This window comes from Meleagris gallopavo, chromosome 21, assembly GCF_905368555.1.
Source record: "Meleagris gallopavo chromosome 21, MGAL_WU_HG_1.1, whole genome shotgun sequence".
Classification (NCBI taxonomy): domain Eukaryota; kingdom Metazoa; phylum Chordata; class Aves; order Galliformes; family Phasianidae; genus Meleagris; species Meleagris gallopavo.
This window is the reverse complement of record NC_139424.1, coordinates 3,512,725-3,531,577: the sequence shown is the minus strand read 5'-3', so window position 1 is coordinate 3,531,577 and position 18,853 is coordinate 3,512,725. Positions and strand designations below refer to the sequence as shown.

Here is an 18,853-nt window from a genome sequence, read left to right as displayed (position 1 = left end):
TCCCATTTTCCCTTCCCTGGATGTATACTGTTGCTGTTAAGGTGCTGCAAATTGCTCCACATGGAATAGGAGGAGGAAAACTCTCCAGCTTCCACACAATTCAATATTCCAGAACAATCTGAAGTTTTGATTTCTGCATCACTTGCACGAGGCAAATACTTGCACTACTTCAGAACAAATTAATTTTCCCTGGGACAGTGGAATTTGCAAGCTTCTGTATTATGAAATTTGTTTGAAGGAGGCTGACGCTGAGAAGGTGGCAAGACAATAATACCACATGAGAAGAACGTATAGTGGTCTCACTGAATGATCCTTTGTCACACAGTCAGGACAAGGATGAGTCTCTACTGGTAACCAAACTCATGAGGCAAGGATTGACCCATTAATTCAAAATTGGGCCCACTAGTCAGGATTCCTACCAATGGGACAAGCAGCCCAAACCCCCTTACAGTGTTAAGTAAGGCTCAAAAGGTTTGGTTTTGTTTTGAAGACATTTGGAGTGGTGATGCCAGGAGCCACAGAAGGTGGCTTTTACAGCAGCTCCAGAATCCTTTATACATGGTAACTGCAGGATACTTCCAAAAGCCATAGGAAAGAACAGAGTGGCAAGGATGCTCTGGTCTGAAGCACCGATTTCTCCAGATATCTCTGCCAGCTCTGTCCTCATCAGCCCAGGATGCTGAGTGGTGTCAGCTGAGCATACAGCTTTCTTCTATCAGACCAGCCCAAGAGAGGGAAGTCCCCATATACCCAAGAAAGGGAGCAGACTCCACCTGGGCAAACAGATATGAAACCAGGCTGCAGATTTGGAAAGACAGGATGAAAGGGAAGGGAGAGTACGAAAACATAAGATTAAGACAGGGGGAATTTATTACATCCTGCTCCATGCTACATAGTTCTTGGATGCAGCCCCAGACACTGAGCACCAATCACTTCACAAGAATTAAGACCCCAGCCGGGGTGCTGCTATAGAGCTGACTCTCTGATGTTTTTCATCTATTTGCACATGAACTGGTCAAGAGCCTCACAAAGAAAAAGTCCCTCTGAAAAAAATTATGAGCAGGGAAAAACTGTAACTGAGCTGCAGATCCTAAATGCAGGAGCGAGGACAAACTTTGGCTAAAGAGTATTTAGAGCTGTATTAACACTCTCCTCCTATGTTTAATAGCCATTAAAATGGTGGGGGGGGTAGGGAAAAGGAAAGAAAGTCTGCGTAGAAAAACAACCACTCCATTAAAACTGAAAGGGGGCCCTAAGGCCACTTCAGCCTGTGTAATGGATTGGAAGGGTGTCGAGGCTGGAAGTTTTAATTCCTTGAGCACTCTTAATATAACGAAGTATTTCAGTGGAAGTGTCTACTTCATGGCCTCACTGCACGCAATCATTTTGTTTATTGATCTCTGAAGATGTTATGACCATTTGTGGTACAGTTCATTCATAAGTATCACAGGGCATTAACCACCCTAAGGACATGGGGTGTTTTGCAAGCTGCATGCTATGTTTACCCTCATATGTTGCTTACAGATAACACAGGAGTGTACAAACGCAGAAAAGCAATTAATGCATGGCGATTCCTTGCTGGGAGAGACAATGTGGCCAGAAAAAACAATTACTATAAATGTATCCGAATAAAATTAAGTCTTACTATGATCCTAAGAAGCAGAACAGCAAAAAGGCCCCAAGCAAATGGGGTCTTTCTAATCACAAACATCAGGCCAGGACAGGAAGGTCATAGTTTTGTGAGATCCGGTATTTACAGAGAATGCAGGAAAGTTGAGTTATCCCTGTGCTATCCAAGAGGCAGGCAATGGGAGTGAATGTAGGCTTTGGCTTGCCCACGTGAGTTTGTAGATACCCAGGAAGCCTCTACTTAGTAGCAAGCTACCAGTGTGGACATGTCAAGGTAACCAGATGCCAACATGTATGCCTCTCTGTAAGCCAGAACACTGCTGTACACACTGCAAAAGGGGTAGAATGGTTCCTCAGAGCACATCAAAAGCTGTCTCTACGGCAACATGCTTTATGCCATCTCTGCTTAACGAGCGTTAAAAATTGTCTCTGGAGACCCACAGTGTAGACAGCTTCCAGGAAATGAACTAATGTGATTACAGGTACAGAAAGATCACAAGAGGCCCAGGTACAATAACGTGTAGATCCAGACACATTACCAGGCCAAGGCAGAAACCTCACCCTCAGGGAAATACATGGATGGCAGAGCAGCCATCCTGGGAGAGAGCTGCTCTGCAAGCAAGAACAGGGAACAGATTTAGACCTGGGGAGGGAAAAAAAAAAAAAAAGAAAAGAAAAAAGAATCTACAATAGCCATTTACATGGATAGAGAGAAGAAATTCTAGACAGCAGCATGATACTATGGAAAGGACTGAAAAGGCTTACTAAGAGAACTTGAGACAAAATACCAGTTAAAAAGGAAGGATATTCTTGCCAAATTCTATCACTTGAGGACTGTGTAATTAAGCCAGGAAAAGCACAACAGAATACGCTACAGAGAATAATCCTACACTGGCTTGTTAACCCAACAGGCCTCTTCCACCTCCAAAGTCTGCATTTCATAGCAGGTACCCAAAGGATATAGATTACAACAGGTGATAAGCCAACAGTTCCAATCTCATCATGAAATTAAGTCCAGGCCAAGTGTGGGGAAATGTGTATTAAAATCTAAGCCAACAGACTAGCTAGGGCCTGTAACGTGGGAGGACTCCCTGTGAAGTCAATGGAACTATGCCCAAATAACTGAGGTGGATGGGATGCGTGACTTTCATGTGTGCTGTTCTTTGCAGCACCTGTAAAAGCCATCCTCTGCTTGCAGGGCCACAGTCCCCAGCTATGAAATGCACAAACATCTCTGCTACACTCCACCATTCGCATGCAGAGCAGCAGCACTCTAGACAGACAGTCTACTAGCAAAACTGAATGAACAGTCAAGCTTTCTGTCCAACTTACCCTTAAATATAAGGCTCAGTGACACCAGGGACATTGTTGAGGCCATAAATAGGAGTATCTCTGAAAATCAACCATCTGGGCACCACAGCTGAGTTCTCTCTCTCCAACCACCCCATAAAACAAATCTATCCAAAATAGCAAGCTTGGTTTTGAAAAAGTTACCATATATCACCCTTGTGTGATCTTAGCTGAGTCATGACTGGACCCAAGAGCCTTCCTCTCTAGTTCTCTGCTCTAAGTAGATGGCTGCACTGCTTCCCCAGAGACCCAGAGAAGCAGAAATAGGAAATGAAATGGAGAGCAGGGAGGAAATTCCATCTCCCAACACAAAAAAAATATTAAGAGGCAGTCTCAGAATTCTCCTGGTAAGAGGTAAAGAAATACGTACGCAAGAGTGAAGGCTAGAGACACAGAAATATCTTGTTAAATTTTTACTGTTTAACCACTGAACAAGCTACTTTCTCTCCATAATTTATACCTGAATTGTGTGTCTAGACATGACATCATTTTAAGGTATGCCTTGTGTTCTGTGGTAAGTTTACAATAACCAGAACTTATAATTGCCGTGGTTCAGGTCAGCAGAAGAGGAAAAAATATCCGAAGCCCCCTCTAAGCAGCTGTTCTTGGTAATCGTTTTAGTCTGTTGTTTTCTGTCAAGGAGACAAGGCCTAGCAAATGCTAAAAGCCAACGTTAAACCAACTCCCCTTCCTAAAAGTGACGAATACCACAGATAATCTTCAATTCTCAGGCAGCTTTATTTGGTATGGTTCATATTAAAACAGCGAAGGACAGCCAGATAAGCAAGGGCAATATAAATATCTACTGTATGCCTAGGGAGATTGATGGCTACAGACATGCTAGACCCTGCTGTATGCCCATATGATAAACCAGTTATCCAAAAAAGCAGTAAAATAAGCCTGTGGGTCTCAGGTGGGATAACAACAAATACCGGAGTATTCTCACTACTGAGATATAAATCCCAAGGCTACAAGAGCTGGAACCACAGTGCAGTTAACATGCACCAGCCATTCTTAAGAGTGGAATGAACCCCACAGTGATAAGGGCTGCTGGCCAAGTGACTTTAATCACATGAGGAGTTGCAATCACTGCCCTGGGGAGCGTGGCCTCAAGCATCCTATATTGCATCAATAAAGTGGAATTTAAACATCAGAATATAGAATATTTAAACATCAGAAAACTGCACAAGCAACTCTGAATGTTGTTTTGGTTACTTTTAGTTGCTGCTGTTTGAATGATTTTGTTTGCTTTGGTTTTTTGAACAGGCATTGTAAGCATGGGTGCACTGGATGCCAGAGCCAGCCAGGGAGGAGCAGAAACTAGAATCAGAGCAATTGGAACGCTGTCACATCCAAAACAAACTAAAGGCCCAAAAGAGAATAGAAACACAGGTCTACAGGTGCCTTACGTGGAACTCAGTCCACACAACTAAAAAATGCAGATATGTCACAAGGATATTTTTTTTTTCCTTTGGCATGTTAATGTTGATGTGTACTGCAACATTCACATCTTTGATTTTTAACCATTCTTTTTTCTGTTACCTCAATGGAAACACAAACCATACCCTTGGAAATAACAAAATAAGGTCAAAGACAACAGGCCAAGAGCTGTGGAGGATGAAGCAATCAAATATAAGCCAAATTGATACACCGTAACTACAGACATCTAAAGCATGAAAGACCTACCCAAAATCTGGTAGTCAACAGCAATCCAGAAAGACCCAATATACAAAGGACTTGATATCTACTGACCCTTTTATTCCATGCCACAAGTGATCCCATTTCAACCCACACCAATAGTTACAGCTACTAGAATGTGAGTGGGTAAAATCAATGCATTTACAAATAAAGTTACCTCCCCATTCCATACATGCCCTACACATTTTTGTGCTACTTTTGTGCTACATAAGTAGTTCAACTCCCCTCTTGCAGCTGAATTAGTAGAAAAAAGTACGAACACACCTTGTTGATTATTCCTTAGCTTGTCCAAGAGCCACTCAGGAGCAGGGAACCACTGTAGCTAATAGCAAACTGAAGAGATCCCATGGTGCTGCACTAATAGGACTAAGAAAGAGACCGAACACAGCATCTAAACTGAAGCTAAGCTTCTGCTCAGCTGGTTCATGAAAGTGCAGGTTCCTGCCTGGACCAATTTATATTGATTTAATGCCAGGTCACACAAGGGTCTGTGTGAGACTAAAGCATTTGATGTGTAACTCCTAGTTCCACAGTAACGGTCCAGGCTGGTCATAAGTGTCCTGCACATTTATGGACTCATACCCAGACCTACACTGAAGATTCACATGGAGCTGCCCACACAGCATCACCCCACTCAGGGCCACAGCAAGAGATGAGGGGGGAAGGGAGGTAAATGGAAAATGATAGCAGGTGCTGGCAGAGGCTGCCCTGAGCTTGCTGGTGCTCATGAACAGTGCTGACAAGCAGGAGTAAGCAGACATTGCTTTTCAGTGCCAGATAAGGAGAGTGCAGCAGCAAGAATGCCATTGCTCACAGGATCCCAAGGGAGCAAGCACATTCTTGCCCAAATGCTGCAGCTGGCCCATTAAATTCTCCTTGTCCCATCCCGACTGTACATTAGGGTCTACAGCTGGCTTATAACGAAAATCTGAAGTCAGCAGGACTGTTCTGGCTTCAGCTTTCGTTAAAGATGTTGAATAACAGCCCAAGTTTGGTCAACAGGTTACATAGGTTTTCAAATCATTTCAGCATGCAGTGACCAAGAGGTTGATTTAGAGTTTACCAGAGTGTATTCACACTGGCAGTTCTACAAGCTGTCATAGGGAGTTAGGTAAAGATTCAAGTTCTTGTTGAGTTGAGATATAAGGAATAAATGAGGTTTAAAACCATGCAGATTAAAAGAGGGATACTCACTACAGGATGACCATACTTCCAAGATGAACAAAGGACTGATAAATAATCCACTTTTTACATGTACTTCATGAGTGGTCTTTTCCTTTTCCAATCAGTTTTTAAGGAGTTGAAAAGTGAAACTTATTTATTCCCTTGTGCTTAAATCACCAGAGATCAAAGCTTAACAGCTGAACTTGTAGCAAAAAAAAAAAAAAAAAAAAAAAAATCACATTCCACAGCTCAAGTTTATATTCCACAATTAACACTGTTCACCTTTGGCCAGGTCTAAGGGACCAAAGTTGAGTCAAGGGGCACTAATTTTAGAGGGAAAAAAAAAAAACTGTCACTAGACATTAATAGAGACATCCAAATTTCCATTCAGGTTCCCCACTGCGTATGAAGGATCTTGTTACTTACACAGTTCTGTTAAGAGTTTAAGTCTTATGATTATTACCCTAATTACTACAAGTAGTCACTCTGCCTACTTAGGACTAGCACAGGGGAAGAATTATATCTTTGTATGTACACAAGTTGTACTATAAGTGAGCTTGAACTTCCCCTACAGTAAAGGAGAATGGCTTGTCTTCCTGTATAGCTAATAAGAAGCAGCTCTTTTGCTGTTTGAGGGCTAATATTAACACAACACACAAGTTTTCAAGCTTCTGTTAGACATAAAGCAACATCTATCCTTTCCATCCCACTCAGATAGGACACAACAGAAATAACTGCTTATGTGTTTCCACAACCAGCAGAAGGACCATGTTCAAGGCATCTGTGGCAGATCATAACGGGAGATGGGGTTAGCAGATAATTGAACTGAAAGTTGCTGGAAAAGCCACCGTTTGCTTAATCACTTGAGGGTAAGTTTGAAAATATGAAATAAACCAAGTTTAGGACTAGCTTGTTCCCCTTATTTAATGGGCTATAATATTTTACAGTGCAAAGCCCTGCAGCAATACAACTCGCTGCAGCATTTGGAGCCATTGCTGCACAAGTACTATGAGCCATATGGATTTAACGACTCACCACCAGAAAAGAGAAAACCAGAACCTCCGTTACCTAAGCATTGGCCTCTGCTATTTGAGCTAAAAAACAATAGCAGCCAACCTCAGCAATAGTTTGCATCCATCATTCAAACTGTCCAGTAATAAATTTAACAAGATATTTCACTATTTGTTAGCATCTCACTGGTATCACAGCAGTAGAAACACTGCTTTCCACAAGAAAACAACCTGACTCCTTTGACAGACACCTCTAGCACTTGATCTAGGAAGACACTTAATCGCTGGAAGCAGTCAACCTAGAGCCCAGCAGCACAAATGGGCTGGTCTGCATCAATCTTCATCAAGGTTTTTAAAACAAAGGACCACTTAGCAGTCAGCACAAGGCTCTGCTGCAGTGGACACACAAAGACATCTTGAGCATTACGGCTACCAAAGTTTTAATTTCCAATTAAAACACTCAATTTTGAATACTTACCACGTGTGCTTTCTTTTATGCTTGTGTAACAAGGAACTTATCCGTCACAAAATATTTGCAGAAAAGCAAAGGAATTACAGGAATTTCTTTGCTGACTTACTTGTTTCTCCATGATCAAGTATATAGCAGGACTACTTCTGGCCCCGTATTCCTTATAACCCTGCTCAGTTTCTTAGAATTGCTCTCCAGATGAACACAAGTCACTGCCTTGGGCAATCCTGCTTGCCACTGCCTGCAGCAGAGGCATCAGCCATGCATGGCCTTGGAAGGCTTAATGGACAATGTTCAAAACTCACTCAGAGGACAGCTAGCATTAAATAAGATTTTTTCCTGTCAAAGAAGAACACATGTAGGATGTGGTTGCATCTGTAGCATGACCCTGATCTTGCCTTTCTTACATGCTGCACCCATGGCTGTGCATCTTGAAACAGCTGTGCCTTTCCAGTGACTGATTACCCAGAGACACGCAACAGCACTCAGTATCTATAAGAGGCCAGGGACTGAACCCTGAGTTTATTACTGAAAAGAGCTGGAGTAAGTTGCTTGCCAAAAATCCAAACTCTAGCCAACAAGTCCCTCCAGGCTCACTTGGAAAGGTCTTGTAACCTCATTGCCGTATGCCTGCTGGGCTCAAAATGAAACGCAAACTTGCATGTTACTTGTGGATTTGGATGCATTCTCCAATGAGGAGGCAAATCAGGAGCCTGGGCAAGAAGTATATTCAGAAAAAACATGTACCACAGTCTTTAGCTAACTTCATCACATGGGATTTTCATGGTGCCATTCCCTAACACCTTTCCTGCTTTGGCAGTTGAGGAACCAAATATGACCTGGCTAAAAACAGTGATGTTTTACACTCTCAACTATTTTGATTAAGTCCTTCAATGCTGTTTGAAAACTAGTTTTGTGGTTTGTACAGTCAGAGTTGATGTCTTCAGAAAGTTCACCAGCAAGCTTTTCCCCAGCCTTCAGTTACATGGGATCCTGCTTCCATCGATGCAGGAACTGTAAAGTCACTATAGACTCATCCAAGAGCTGTTTCTGCTGCAGTGATTACCAGGATGTCTCACAATGTTCCTTGCTTAGGAACTGATTAAATACTTCTTAGCATTTGTAATCATGTACAGTCATTAGGATTAGTCTACACCTACTTCTTGTCCAGTTCTCCAAAAAACAGAAGTTAGCTCTTAATGGCTACTTTTAAGAAACATCATTTGTGCTAATGTTATTTGCAGTACCGTATAACATGTACCCATTAACTCTGATTACCAGATAGAGTAGTTAATCAACTATTTAGCAGTAGGGTATCTTCAAACATGAACTGGGAAGGGCATACTTTCACAAGAGCAACATGGCTCTTGCAGTACTTGCAGTGCAGCATCAATTAGAAATCACTATCAAATGAACAGAACGTTCACAGGGCTGGTTTCTGTAAAAGTCTGAACTTCATTCCACTGAGAAACACTGACACACACATGCAGACACCCCTTATCCATAAACATACCTAAAATTTCAGCTGCTGTGTGTCAGGAAGTCTCCAGGAAGCATTAGCTATGAGCTTTCTGCATGGTCAGAGTATTTGTAGCATCTAGTTCCAGGACAGCATTTCCTCTCTCAAGTCCAGAGGAGAGCTGAAATTTCACCTTATTCTACTAACCACACTCCCTCCCCTGGGATCCTGCTGTCTCAAGTCTCCCTCCATTCGGAATTTGTGCATTTAATTGTTTCTGCCTTCAACTGTCCTTGAAGGAGTCTCTCTTTATGGATTTCTGCCTAACTCCACTGTTTAATCAAGATGTGACTGCATTTTAATCCCAGTCTGCTGCATATTTCCAGTACCGCTCGACCTGTAACACACACAGATCTAATTAGAAGGCTCTCTCCATTCCTCACATTAACTTTTAAATGAAACATCAAGCCACACCAGACTGAGAACAGCCCCTGGTACAACTTTACTTGACACCTGCGCTCAGACTGACCCTGTCTGAACCCTTACTAGGCTACAGGACAGGCCTTTTTCTAAGTGAACCGACTGGATTTTGAAGTTCCTCCATCTAACACACTAACCATCTAACCACATCTAACTCCTGTAGCTCCCCAAATGGAGCTGGATTGCCTTTGCTGCCTTTATCCTGCTAACTAGCTCACAGAGAGAAGACAGTACAGTGGAATGACATACATGCAAGCAACACTGCAACTTTTTGCAAAATTGTTCTTCAGAAGGACACCCTTCTTAGCAAGGTCTTGAGGAATGAATGATGTCCAGGATTCAGCAACACAGGAACATGATGCCTACCTCCTGCTTTCACCTTGAAGTCTTCTATAAGAGATTAAATCATGCAACCCCAAACCTCTCTGTAAATCCACCTGTATTCTTGTTCAAGGACATGCAATTCCATTTCCAGCTGCACGTCCCACTTCTGCAAGTGAATCTCCATTGCTTATGAACTTGGACAAAGTGCTACAAGTCAGGGAACAAGGGGCAAACTTTATGTGATGTCTTCCTCCCTGCTCAGCCAGACCCCTGTTTATTAACTTCTCCAACAAAGCCCATCTTTCACTGCAGTTTTGGAGTGAAGTAGCCAATACAAATTCTCCTGTGGCTGAAATATGACAATTTTATAGCTTGTAGAACTGGCAGAACAGAAGCTATATTCTCTTCCTGAATCTTGACTAAATAATAGAGTAATATATCTTCTCCAGCAGTATTTTAGAGATGTTTTTGTAACACTTCGCCCACTGCTAGGCACTAGCAGTGCAGAACACCCACTGAACAAATGGCCACTACTGCAGTGACAAGTCAGAAACTCTGGGCAAGTCCATGAAGTTTAACCTCTTAGATAGAACACCAGATCTTGGATGCATGCTTTCACATAAAACTTGCTGCTGCATCTCTATTTAGAAGAGATCACTAGAGATACACCTAAGTAAAACATGTCCTAAACTAAAAACTTCACCAGCCCTTCTCATCCAAAGAGCTGAACAATTAGAGGCATGAAACAGGGCAAAAAGCAACTGTTTTAAAATCTGGGTTTGAATATTTAGCTTGCATTACAAAAGCATGGGATTGCTCACATGGCAAAGCATCCCCAAATAGCTGTAACACTTTAGGTCTCCATTAAATCTCTTCTTCCTAAAGATAATCTGAATGTGGATGTGGCTCTGCTCACGCTTGCTCACACTCTCCATTGCCTTGATGTCGTGAAACAACTCACAACTAGAACTACTTATCACAGAAAAAACACAAATGTTATTGTACTAATTCCATGAACTCATTTAATGAAAAGCCTACGTTAAAAACATAAGAACCCCTAAGGTAGAAACAGCAAGATCTTCACCTGCCTCACCCCAAAGCTTTGCTGCAGCTCAGTCTGCTACCAACTGCACCACTCACTATATATTCTTTCATCTTCTAAGGCTTTCTGCTTCATCTTGCAACACCTGTACCCTTCTTACCTCTTACAAATGAGAATAGCTTGCACTGTCCGTGGCCTCATTTCTATTAGACAGATCTTCACAAGAGCAGCGCACTGGCCTTGAAAGGATGGTGGATGGACAGACAGGTTCTGTCCATCTGCTATCAATGAAAACCTGGCAATGACGCCTCCTCCTATCTTTAGGAATTTATTTCCATGTCTTCAACTTGGGCTGTACAAGACATTCTTCCATCACTCACACCAAGTGACAACTCGTTATAGAACAGCTCTGCACAAGAATCCTAAAATTCTCCTGCTGCGAAGCGTGTTCTCATTTCTCCTCCAGTATTTGACAAGATAGAAATAAGAGATGGCAGCAGGACTCTGAACACAATATAGGGATGAAAAAAAATGAATCAGGAACACTCCCCTCATCATCCCTTGTTCTTATATGAAGGACAATGGCATTCTGCATACCAGGCACTACGTGACCCCTCAAGCATTCTCCTGGAAGAAATTCAACAAGTTCCTCGTCACAGAAGCATCTCATTCAATGCTTTGACAGCAACATGAAGTCCACACATTTCATCACTATTCCTTTGAAAAGAAGTGGGGGTGAAGCTGTCATTTAAGCATTTAATTTCAGAGCACAACACAAAAAAGCTCAACAGACAGTGGTTTTGAGAATTCAGTGAAAGGAGATGCTTCTTCCTTCCAAGTGGAAGATGCACCCCTTCCAACTGCAGGTACTTCATACTGAAAACTAAGCCTCAATTCCTATTCCTGACAAAAACAAGTGGCTGCAAGGAAGTTCAGAGACTGATTTAAATTGGTGGCTTTAAATCTTCTTAATTGTTACCTACCATTCACTTGAAAGGTGTCAAAATGAGCAGTGGACACCAATTAGGAACAACTCCTCACTTAGCACTTCCTACTGGGATGAGGAGTGCAGTGTGCACTTCAAATAAATGCTGCGATGAACACAACCCCACTCCTCCTCTGACAGGAACTTTGTTAAAAAAAGGTAGGGTGGAAATCTGGGGGAAGGTTTTTATTATTTTTGTACTAACATTTGGAAGATTGACCAAATAACACATCGTGTCCTTTTTTTCTTCCTTGAAACGAAGAAAACGCTGACAGCAACAGAATAAGCCTTGCAACATGTTCCACATTAGTCCAAAGCCCTTACAGTCCTGGACAGAAGTGATGGCTTAGCAAAGTTTCACCACCTTTTGTCTTCTTTCATCTGACCTACCAGTAGCAACAGTCCAATTTACACAAGAAATGCTTCCTCATGCTCATCCCTCCTCTATTTTTTGAGTCAGCAACATCAGCTCACCCCACTGAAGTTCAGAAGACAGGTGGGAGACACAGCTATCAGAAAGCGTCTCCAGATTTGGATACTGGAAACCAAAGAGCCATTCCCTGCATACAGCTCAACTACCTGTAGAAGCAGCAAGTTCACCACGTGGGACATTTCCTCAAGCTCTGAACACCTCTGTAGCTGCCACAGTTTTTTAGGCCTGATTTCTCCAGAGGGGCAGGAGTACTTTTCACACAACATGTCTTACATCAGGACAACCTCTGTGTGCAGTCTAGAGATAGATCATCCTAAAATCCGTGGCTAACCAAAACAGAATGCATAAAAAGAAAAGGGAACATCTACTTGAAAGAAACATACTGAGGTTAAAGTACCTCAGACAGGCTTGGAAAAGGAAGGTACAATAAAGATTACACAACCATGACTTTGCATGGACTCTTCAGAACCCAAGCCTCAAGATTCATTCCTAAGTAACTCAAAAGCTCACCAAGGTGTAGAAGTTTCAGGAGTTTCAATGTCTCACTGACCAACTATGAATGGGTCCATCATTTATACAGGCCTAATGGAGAATGCTTCTTAAAGAATCTGAGGTTATCATCAGAAGATGTGAGGCATGCAGTACCCAGTGTGACCTTGCTTCTGTATTGCTGTTTTGTTTCATCACAAAGTCCTAAACTGATAAAAACATTGATAAATAATTGACAGCATTTCTATCTAGGAAGAGGAGCCTGGTACCATACCACACCTTTTCGAGGTATGCTTATGCTCAGACCTAATTAGAAATTAAAGCAAATTAGTAGAAAAGCCATAAATTATAAATAGGCAGGTTTGTAATTTGCGAGTTAAGAAACACACAGCACTAACAGAAAGCATCCGTTATGATTGGGAAAGCAAGCAAATATCTTATCAAAATAAAAAAGATTTTCTGCACGCCACAGTAATTTGATGGGAGCTAACATAATTGGAACAGTAATGTAACACTAGAGCACACAGTTTTTCTAATTATGTTAAAAAAACATCTGTAGATATTTAGCATTCCAAATATTTTGACACTGGGTGCTGAATTAAATTCTCCCTGTTCTGATTAAACATATCCAAAAAAACTTAAACGATTCAGATGCTGGAATGCAGTGTTAAAGTCTTTGGAAATCTGTCAGGGATTTTTTTATTGTATTTTTTTTGACTGCGTATCTAGAGAAAAGACAAACACTTAGAAACTGTGTAAGTAGTCCCACAGCACCAGTGCCAGAAAGCTCTCTCATCAGGCTGCAGGTTCTTCCAGCAGTGAGCATGCACTCCAAGAGCCCTGCAGAAGGTTTGCTCAAGGGTGACACAAGTTTGTGCCTGTAGGCAGAGGCTGCTGCGTGGTCAGCATGCACCAGTGGAGAGCAATCAGGTGATACAGTGCAGAGTACTTGGGAAACTGCTGGTGGGCTTCCTGCATTGTACTGAAGAGGCATCAGAAACAAAAGTACCTGGAGGTACATCATAGAGGGGCAGGAACTACATGCTATGGGGGAAAAATGCAGCTCTTGTGTTCTATAAATACACAAATACAGGTACTTATGTTTCTGGTGCTCAGCTTCTGAAGGGAACTCCATAATCTCCATATTGTGGTTCCACACGGATTGATAGTTCTGTGTTTAACAGTCCAGAGGGAGCAAACCACAGCCTAGAGCATTCCACCAACACCACACTCAACATCAAAATTAAAGACCTGAAAGCCCACTGAAGGCCTCTGAAAGCATTAAGTCTCACTAATCTAGCATTTGCTAGCTTAAGATGTTCCCAGTGTTGTTCCACAGTTCTCATCCTGAGACCAAAGAAACTTTCTGAACTAGGAGGAGAAGGGTTTTGTAGAAGGGTATTCTCTCATGCCAAGAGGAAACACCTCATTTTCTTATGCTGCTTTGAGAACCATAAGCACATGAGAAGCCAACAGACTTGAAAAATATCAGGGTAAGATACAAACAGTTTTAGGTAAAAGTAGATAAAAATTCCAAGAATCTGCACAGTCTGTCTGGGTGCTTTGAGGAGTGAAGAAGGGAAAGAAATAAACTCTCGAACTAAAGAAATTACCTGAACAAGGTACTCAAACTCTCTATCCTCCTTGTATTCTCAAGATGTTTTTACCAAATAAATAAATAAAAGCTTATAGTCACAATGGGATCCCTTCAGAGGTGCCAGGGTTACTCTGGAGCTGCTTCCTGCCTAAGTCATTGTCTCTCATCAGTCTGCTTTTGGGGGTAAATAGGATACTGGCTGCTGTCCCAAATCCAAGCAATGCAAACAATCAAGAAAGAAATCTGTGATATTTGTAAAGTAAAATAAGACCTTGTCTAGCTGGGGAGCTTTAAGGTAGTACGGAGCCCCTAGGGACACTTTTCTTCTCCCAGGAGATTGCACTTGCCTTTGAACTTTCAGCCATATAAAAAAAAGGCTCAGTCGAAGTGTCAGCATCATCTTGGATTCAAATCAATCAGTTTGATGTATGATTGCAATAGCTAAACCACTTCACCTCTGCACTGCCCTCCTCCATATGTTCTTTATATCAGCAGTCAGCAGACTGGGTGGCTCAGTGGATTCATTTCCTGTGCTAGGCTTGGGCTCCAGTTTAACAAAAAAAATTAGAAGTGAAAAATAAAAACTAGCATCTACTGACAGTTAAATTCACCAGACTTGTTCGCATCAATTCTCTTTATCTGTCCAAAAATGTTACAAGAAATCTTTTCAGGAGGTTTAAAATCACCATTTTTACCAGGTGTATCTATACAGCTAGGTAGTCACAGCTCTAAAAAAAAAAAAAAAAAAAAAAAAAAAGGAATTAGAAATCTTCCAAATGTTGACATACCTTTGGGTGAGAGGAGAGCAGCAAAGGGCCAGGAGGACAGCCTGAGCAGTGCTGACGTTAGAAAGGACACAGACTAGAAGCAGCCATCCCTGCTGAGCAGCAAAGCCTCCATCCACTCTCAAAGCTGGGCTTCCTCCAGATGATGCTCTTTTTATTATTATTTTTATCAGCTACAATGCAAGGACTGAATTCCCAAGATAACTTAAATCTAAACAATGTGCAGCCTCCAGCATTAACATAGGTGCCTGCCAGCTGGTGACAGTTAAGTGGTTACTTTCTCAAGCTCAACTTATTAGCTAAGGGTCAGGACTTTTTGTAGTGCTCAAATTGCATTTAACAGCTTGCACTATTGGCATGCAGTCTGTTACCATGGAAAGGGGGTTCTCAATGAGGGTGCGTTACAGCATGCAGTACATCAGCAATCTACCATACTTTGGGGCTGAACAGCCACACTGTACTGCCCCTTTGTGAAGAGGTGCCATGGCAGTGAACACTCAACTCCCCAAATTACTCTGTGCTTAATCAGTCATTACCTCCTGGCCTTACCTACTTATGAAGATGCAACCTCACTACTCCAGTGACCACTGGAAAAAGGAAACGTTTTCTTTATGTCTCTAGAAACAGGAGCATCTTGAAGTGGAAGTACCACACCATCATAGGTGCCATCCTATTGCCAATGGAGAACACCACTGACAATATTTGCAACATAGCAGGAACACAAATCAGCAATAATGAAGCCCTGATCTGCCTTCAGCCATAACTACTTCACAACTTCAAAAGCTCCATCTGCACACGTGAAACTAAATAGAGGTGAATTTGTTGTTAGAAAAAGATGAAAACATTTTGAGGTTCTACACTGCTCCATAATTGCACTGTTTTTGTGTTGCTTGTTTAGATCTGTTTTTTTTTTTTTTCCTGTTGTTTACAGGATGTAAGCACCCTGCCCTTCCAGAAGAACAGCATTTACAGTAGAAAAGGCCAAAAAACTTGAGAGTACAAAAGGCTTTGTATCAGGTTGCCAAATGTACCAACCAGAACTGCCAAAAAAACCCCAGAGAAACTTTTCCAACCTCTTTTTTCTTACAACTCCAGGCAATACTAACAATAAGGATTAACTTAAGTAGTAAATAATGTAATCTTAAACCTGATGCCTCCGGACAGCTTAAGGTCCTGTGCACACCATCAAATGATGCTCAATGCTTCTGCTAAAGAGTAAAGTGGCAGAACCATGTCCTGCTAAAAAGGGGTCTTTTTTCTTTCAAGAACATGGGACTGTCAGCAGCTCCAGATGTTTTAGAGAGAGAGGGGAAAAAAAAGTTAAGAAAATCTCCTACATGGAAGCGAGAGCTTGCTACTGGCTTTCTGCTCACACTCTACAGCCCACATCCAAGCCCAAACACACAGTTGCACCTTGAAAGCTGATCGTGTAAAGTTGTCACCTCATTCCACAGACCTGCTCCTGCGAGATCACTGCTGAATTTCTAAAGATTATGTTGGCTTTTTATTTCCACTGAACTCTGCTGAGACGGATCTGGCACTGCGGGAGGGAGCTGGATTCTCTCCTTTACACCAGCAGCACAACTGAGCCGTAATCACTCACACCTGTCCAAACCTACAGGCATGACTGGGCTGCACACACAGCTGCTTGGTCCCCAGTCAGGTCCTCTACCAGGCTGAGTCACAGCTACCTGGGAAATGAGTTCTGCCCCAGCCCCAGGCATCCCTCTCCCTTGTTGTGACAGGTAGAAAGCCAAGCTGCACACAACACCTTGTTTTCCAAGCCCACTTCTTTCAGCAGTGTGTTAAAATGCAAAGCTCCCTCCTGAACACTTGAATTCAGAGTAGCTTTCCCATGTTTTAGGTTTCTCTTGAGCTCCCGGGAAACTATTGTTTCCTCAACAGCCTGAAGAGAGCTGCTGTCTGCAGCCACCTTTGTGACTAATTAAACAGCTTCCTAGTTGGAGACTTGCTTGAGTTGCACGATTAGCAGCAAGATATTGTGGTGCAATGAAAACGAGGCGTAGCTACAGACTGCAGTCAGAGATGCTAGGCACTCCCAGTAACCCTTCAGCAACCAGCACAAGCAGGATGCACCAACGTGATGCAAACCAACAGAAAGCCTCAAGATATTTCTGCCCAATCATAAGACATCAGCAGAGATTCAGCTGATGCCTAATACCACGTGGAACTCAATGGAGAAGCAGGAGTTGTTTCTAAGCTCCAGAGGCAACAGGTAAAATGGAAAACAACCAGAAGAAAAATGCAAAACATGTCCTTCTCATGCATCATGATGAGAAAGGGAAATGATTCTCCTTTCTTCCAGAGCCCAGTTTTCTTCCATCAGAACAGATGACAAAGTCACAGGTGTCTTGTTGTAAGTAACATGAATGTTGCACCAAAAAGTCTCTGGGAGGGTAGGAAAGGAAATAAGAGGCGCTTAGTTTAATTCAAATAACATTATCCCAGAGGGATTTGCACCTGGACCTTATGTGCATAAATCTTACAGGCTGCTATTCAGGGACTGCCAGCTTTTCTCAGCTACAGCAATTGATTGTGTTGACACTGGAATGTGGAGAAGATGCTCACTGGCATGGACAAAGCACATTTTCTGAAGACCCATACAATGGGGTCACTAATATGAATGCATCTATCAGAAGAGCATACCAAAGTACCCATTTCTTCATTTCTCTTCCCCCATTTAGGATTCTTTGTAAGCACTAAGCACAGTCTGCTTTCCAGGATCACCTTCTGGATTACAATTGGGAGTGAAGAGAACAAGTAATCTGTTCCTGTGTTTGAGAGGCCTAGAACAAGTTAACAAACCCAATCCAATCCAATCTGTTCATTCACACACATCCCTTTCTTCCTCACAAGTGAAAATGCTTTGCTGGATCACTTACCCTCTTCACAGTTGCTCCCTGTGAAGCCAGGACAGCACCTCCACTCCAGCGTAGTCACAGTTCGGTAGGACATTTTGTACGTGGGCCTTATAAGAGTCCTGTAACTAACACAGACAAGAAGTCAGTAAGATGCACTTCTCCACCAATTCATAACATCTTCCTGCCTAGCAGTGTCATCCACTCATCCCCAGCTGTAGATAAAAGATACACGTAGATTAACAGAGCAAGCGTTTACCACCATATGGATCTGACTCAAAAACCCTTGTTTTTCTCCTTAAGCCCTTATATTCTTTTGGCTCTTCCTCGTATCTCTCCCTCTATAAATACCAGTATGCTCTATGGAGGTCTCATCAATACCAAGTTGTTTTCAGTAGCAGAGATGATGGTTAAACAAAGGCTGGCATTAGCCTTTTCTTCTAAGTACTCAGAGTTTCCAATGTGTTATTTTCACAAAAATTGCCTAAGTCTGTCAAACATCTTCCTTTCTCCCACCCTCAGACCAGGGGCGTACTGACACATAGCTGCATGCCAGATCATCATGACACAACACTACATCAGAGATCTGCATATAGCCTTTTTCCAGTTAGCTAATCTGCACCTCAGTTTTCCCCCATCTGAAAGAACTTTATGCTTCTCATCACATGTCCGCTGGACATGTTTTTGCTCTGTGGCCAGCACACAGCATCCTCTGGGTTCCATTCAAAGCACAAGAACTGTCATGCCCCATTGGAAACCAGACTGCTGTGTGCAGACAAGCAGACCCATGCAAGGCACCAGCCATTCTGAAGTCAACACAAGACTGACGGTCGCGTAAGACTCAGCTTTTGTTTTAAAAACACTGGACCTCCAAAGCTGACAAGTCAGTTTTCCCCACATACATCCAGACAAGTCACTGCTGCTATTCATGAAGCTGAAAGAAAATACAGAAGCTGTGCTCTATGAGCTCCCCTCAAAATTCTTATTCTCATTTAACAGCCAAAGGAATTTGGCAAGCATGGGGAACGGCTGAAGCATTGGGATTACAGCACTGCAGACT

At 42.3% G+C, this 18,853-nt stretch overlaps 1 protein-coding gene across 10 annotated transcripts in view; it reads right to left on the bottom strand.

The window, feature by feature from the left end:
- COL26A1 (collagen type XXVI alpha 1 chain) overlaps nucleotides 1-18,853 on the bottom strand; it is a 172,229-nt gene that overhangs the window by 111,393 nt on the left and 41,983 nt on the right. For 7 of the 10 annotated variants that reach the window (XM_085240760.1, XM_085240756.1, XM_085240751.1 and 4 more), the window contains exon 3: nucleotides 17,818-17,921. In XM_085240760.1, the coding sequence (XP_085096886.1) occupies nucleotides 17,818-17,921 (104 nt within the window). The remainder of the gene's footprint in view (nucleotides 1-17,817; nucleotides 17,922-18,853) is intronic. The other 3 variants (XM_085240761.1, XM_085240752.1, XM_085240757.1) reach the window with 1 other exon arrangement.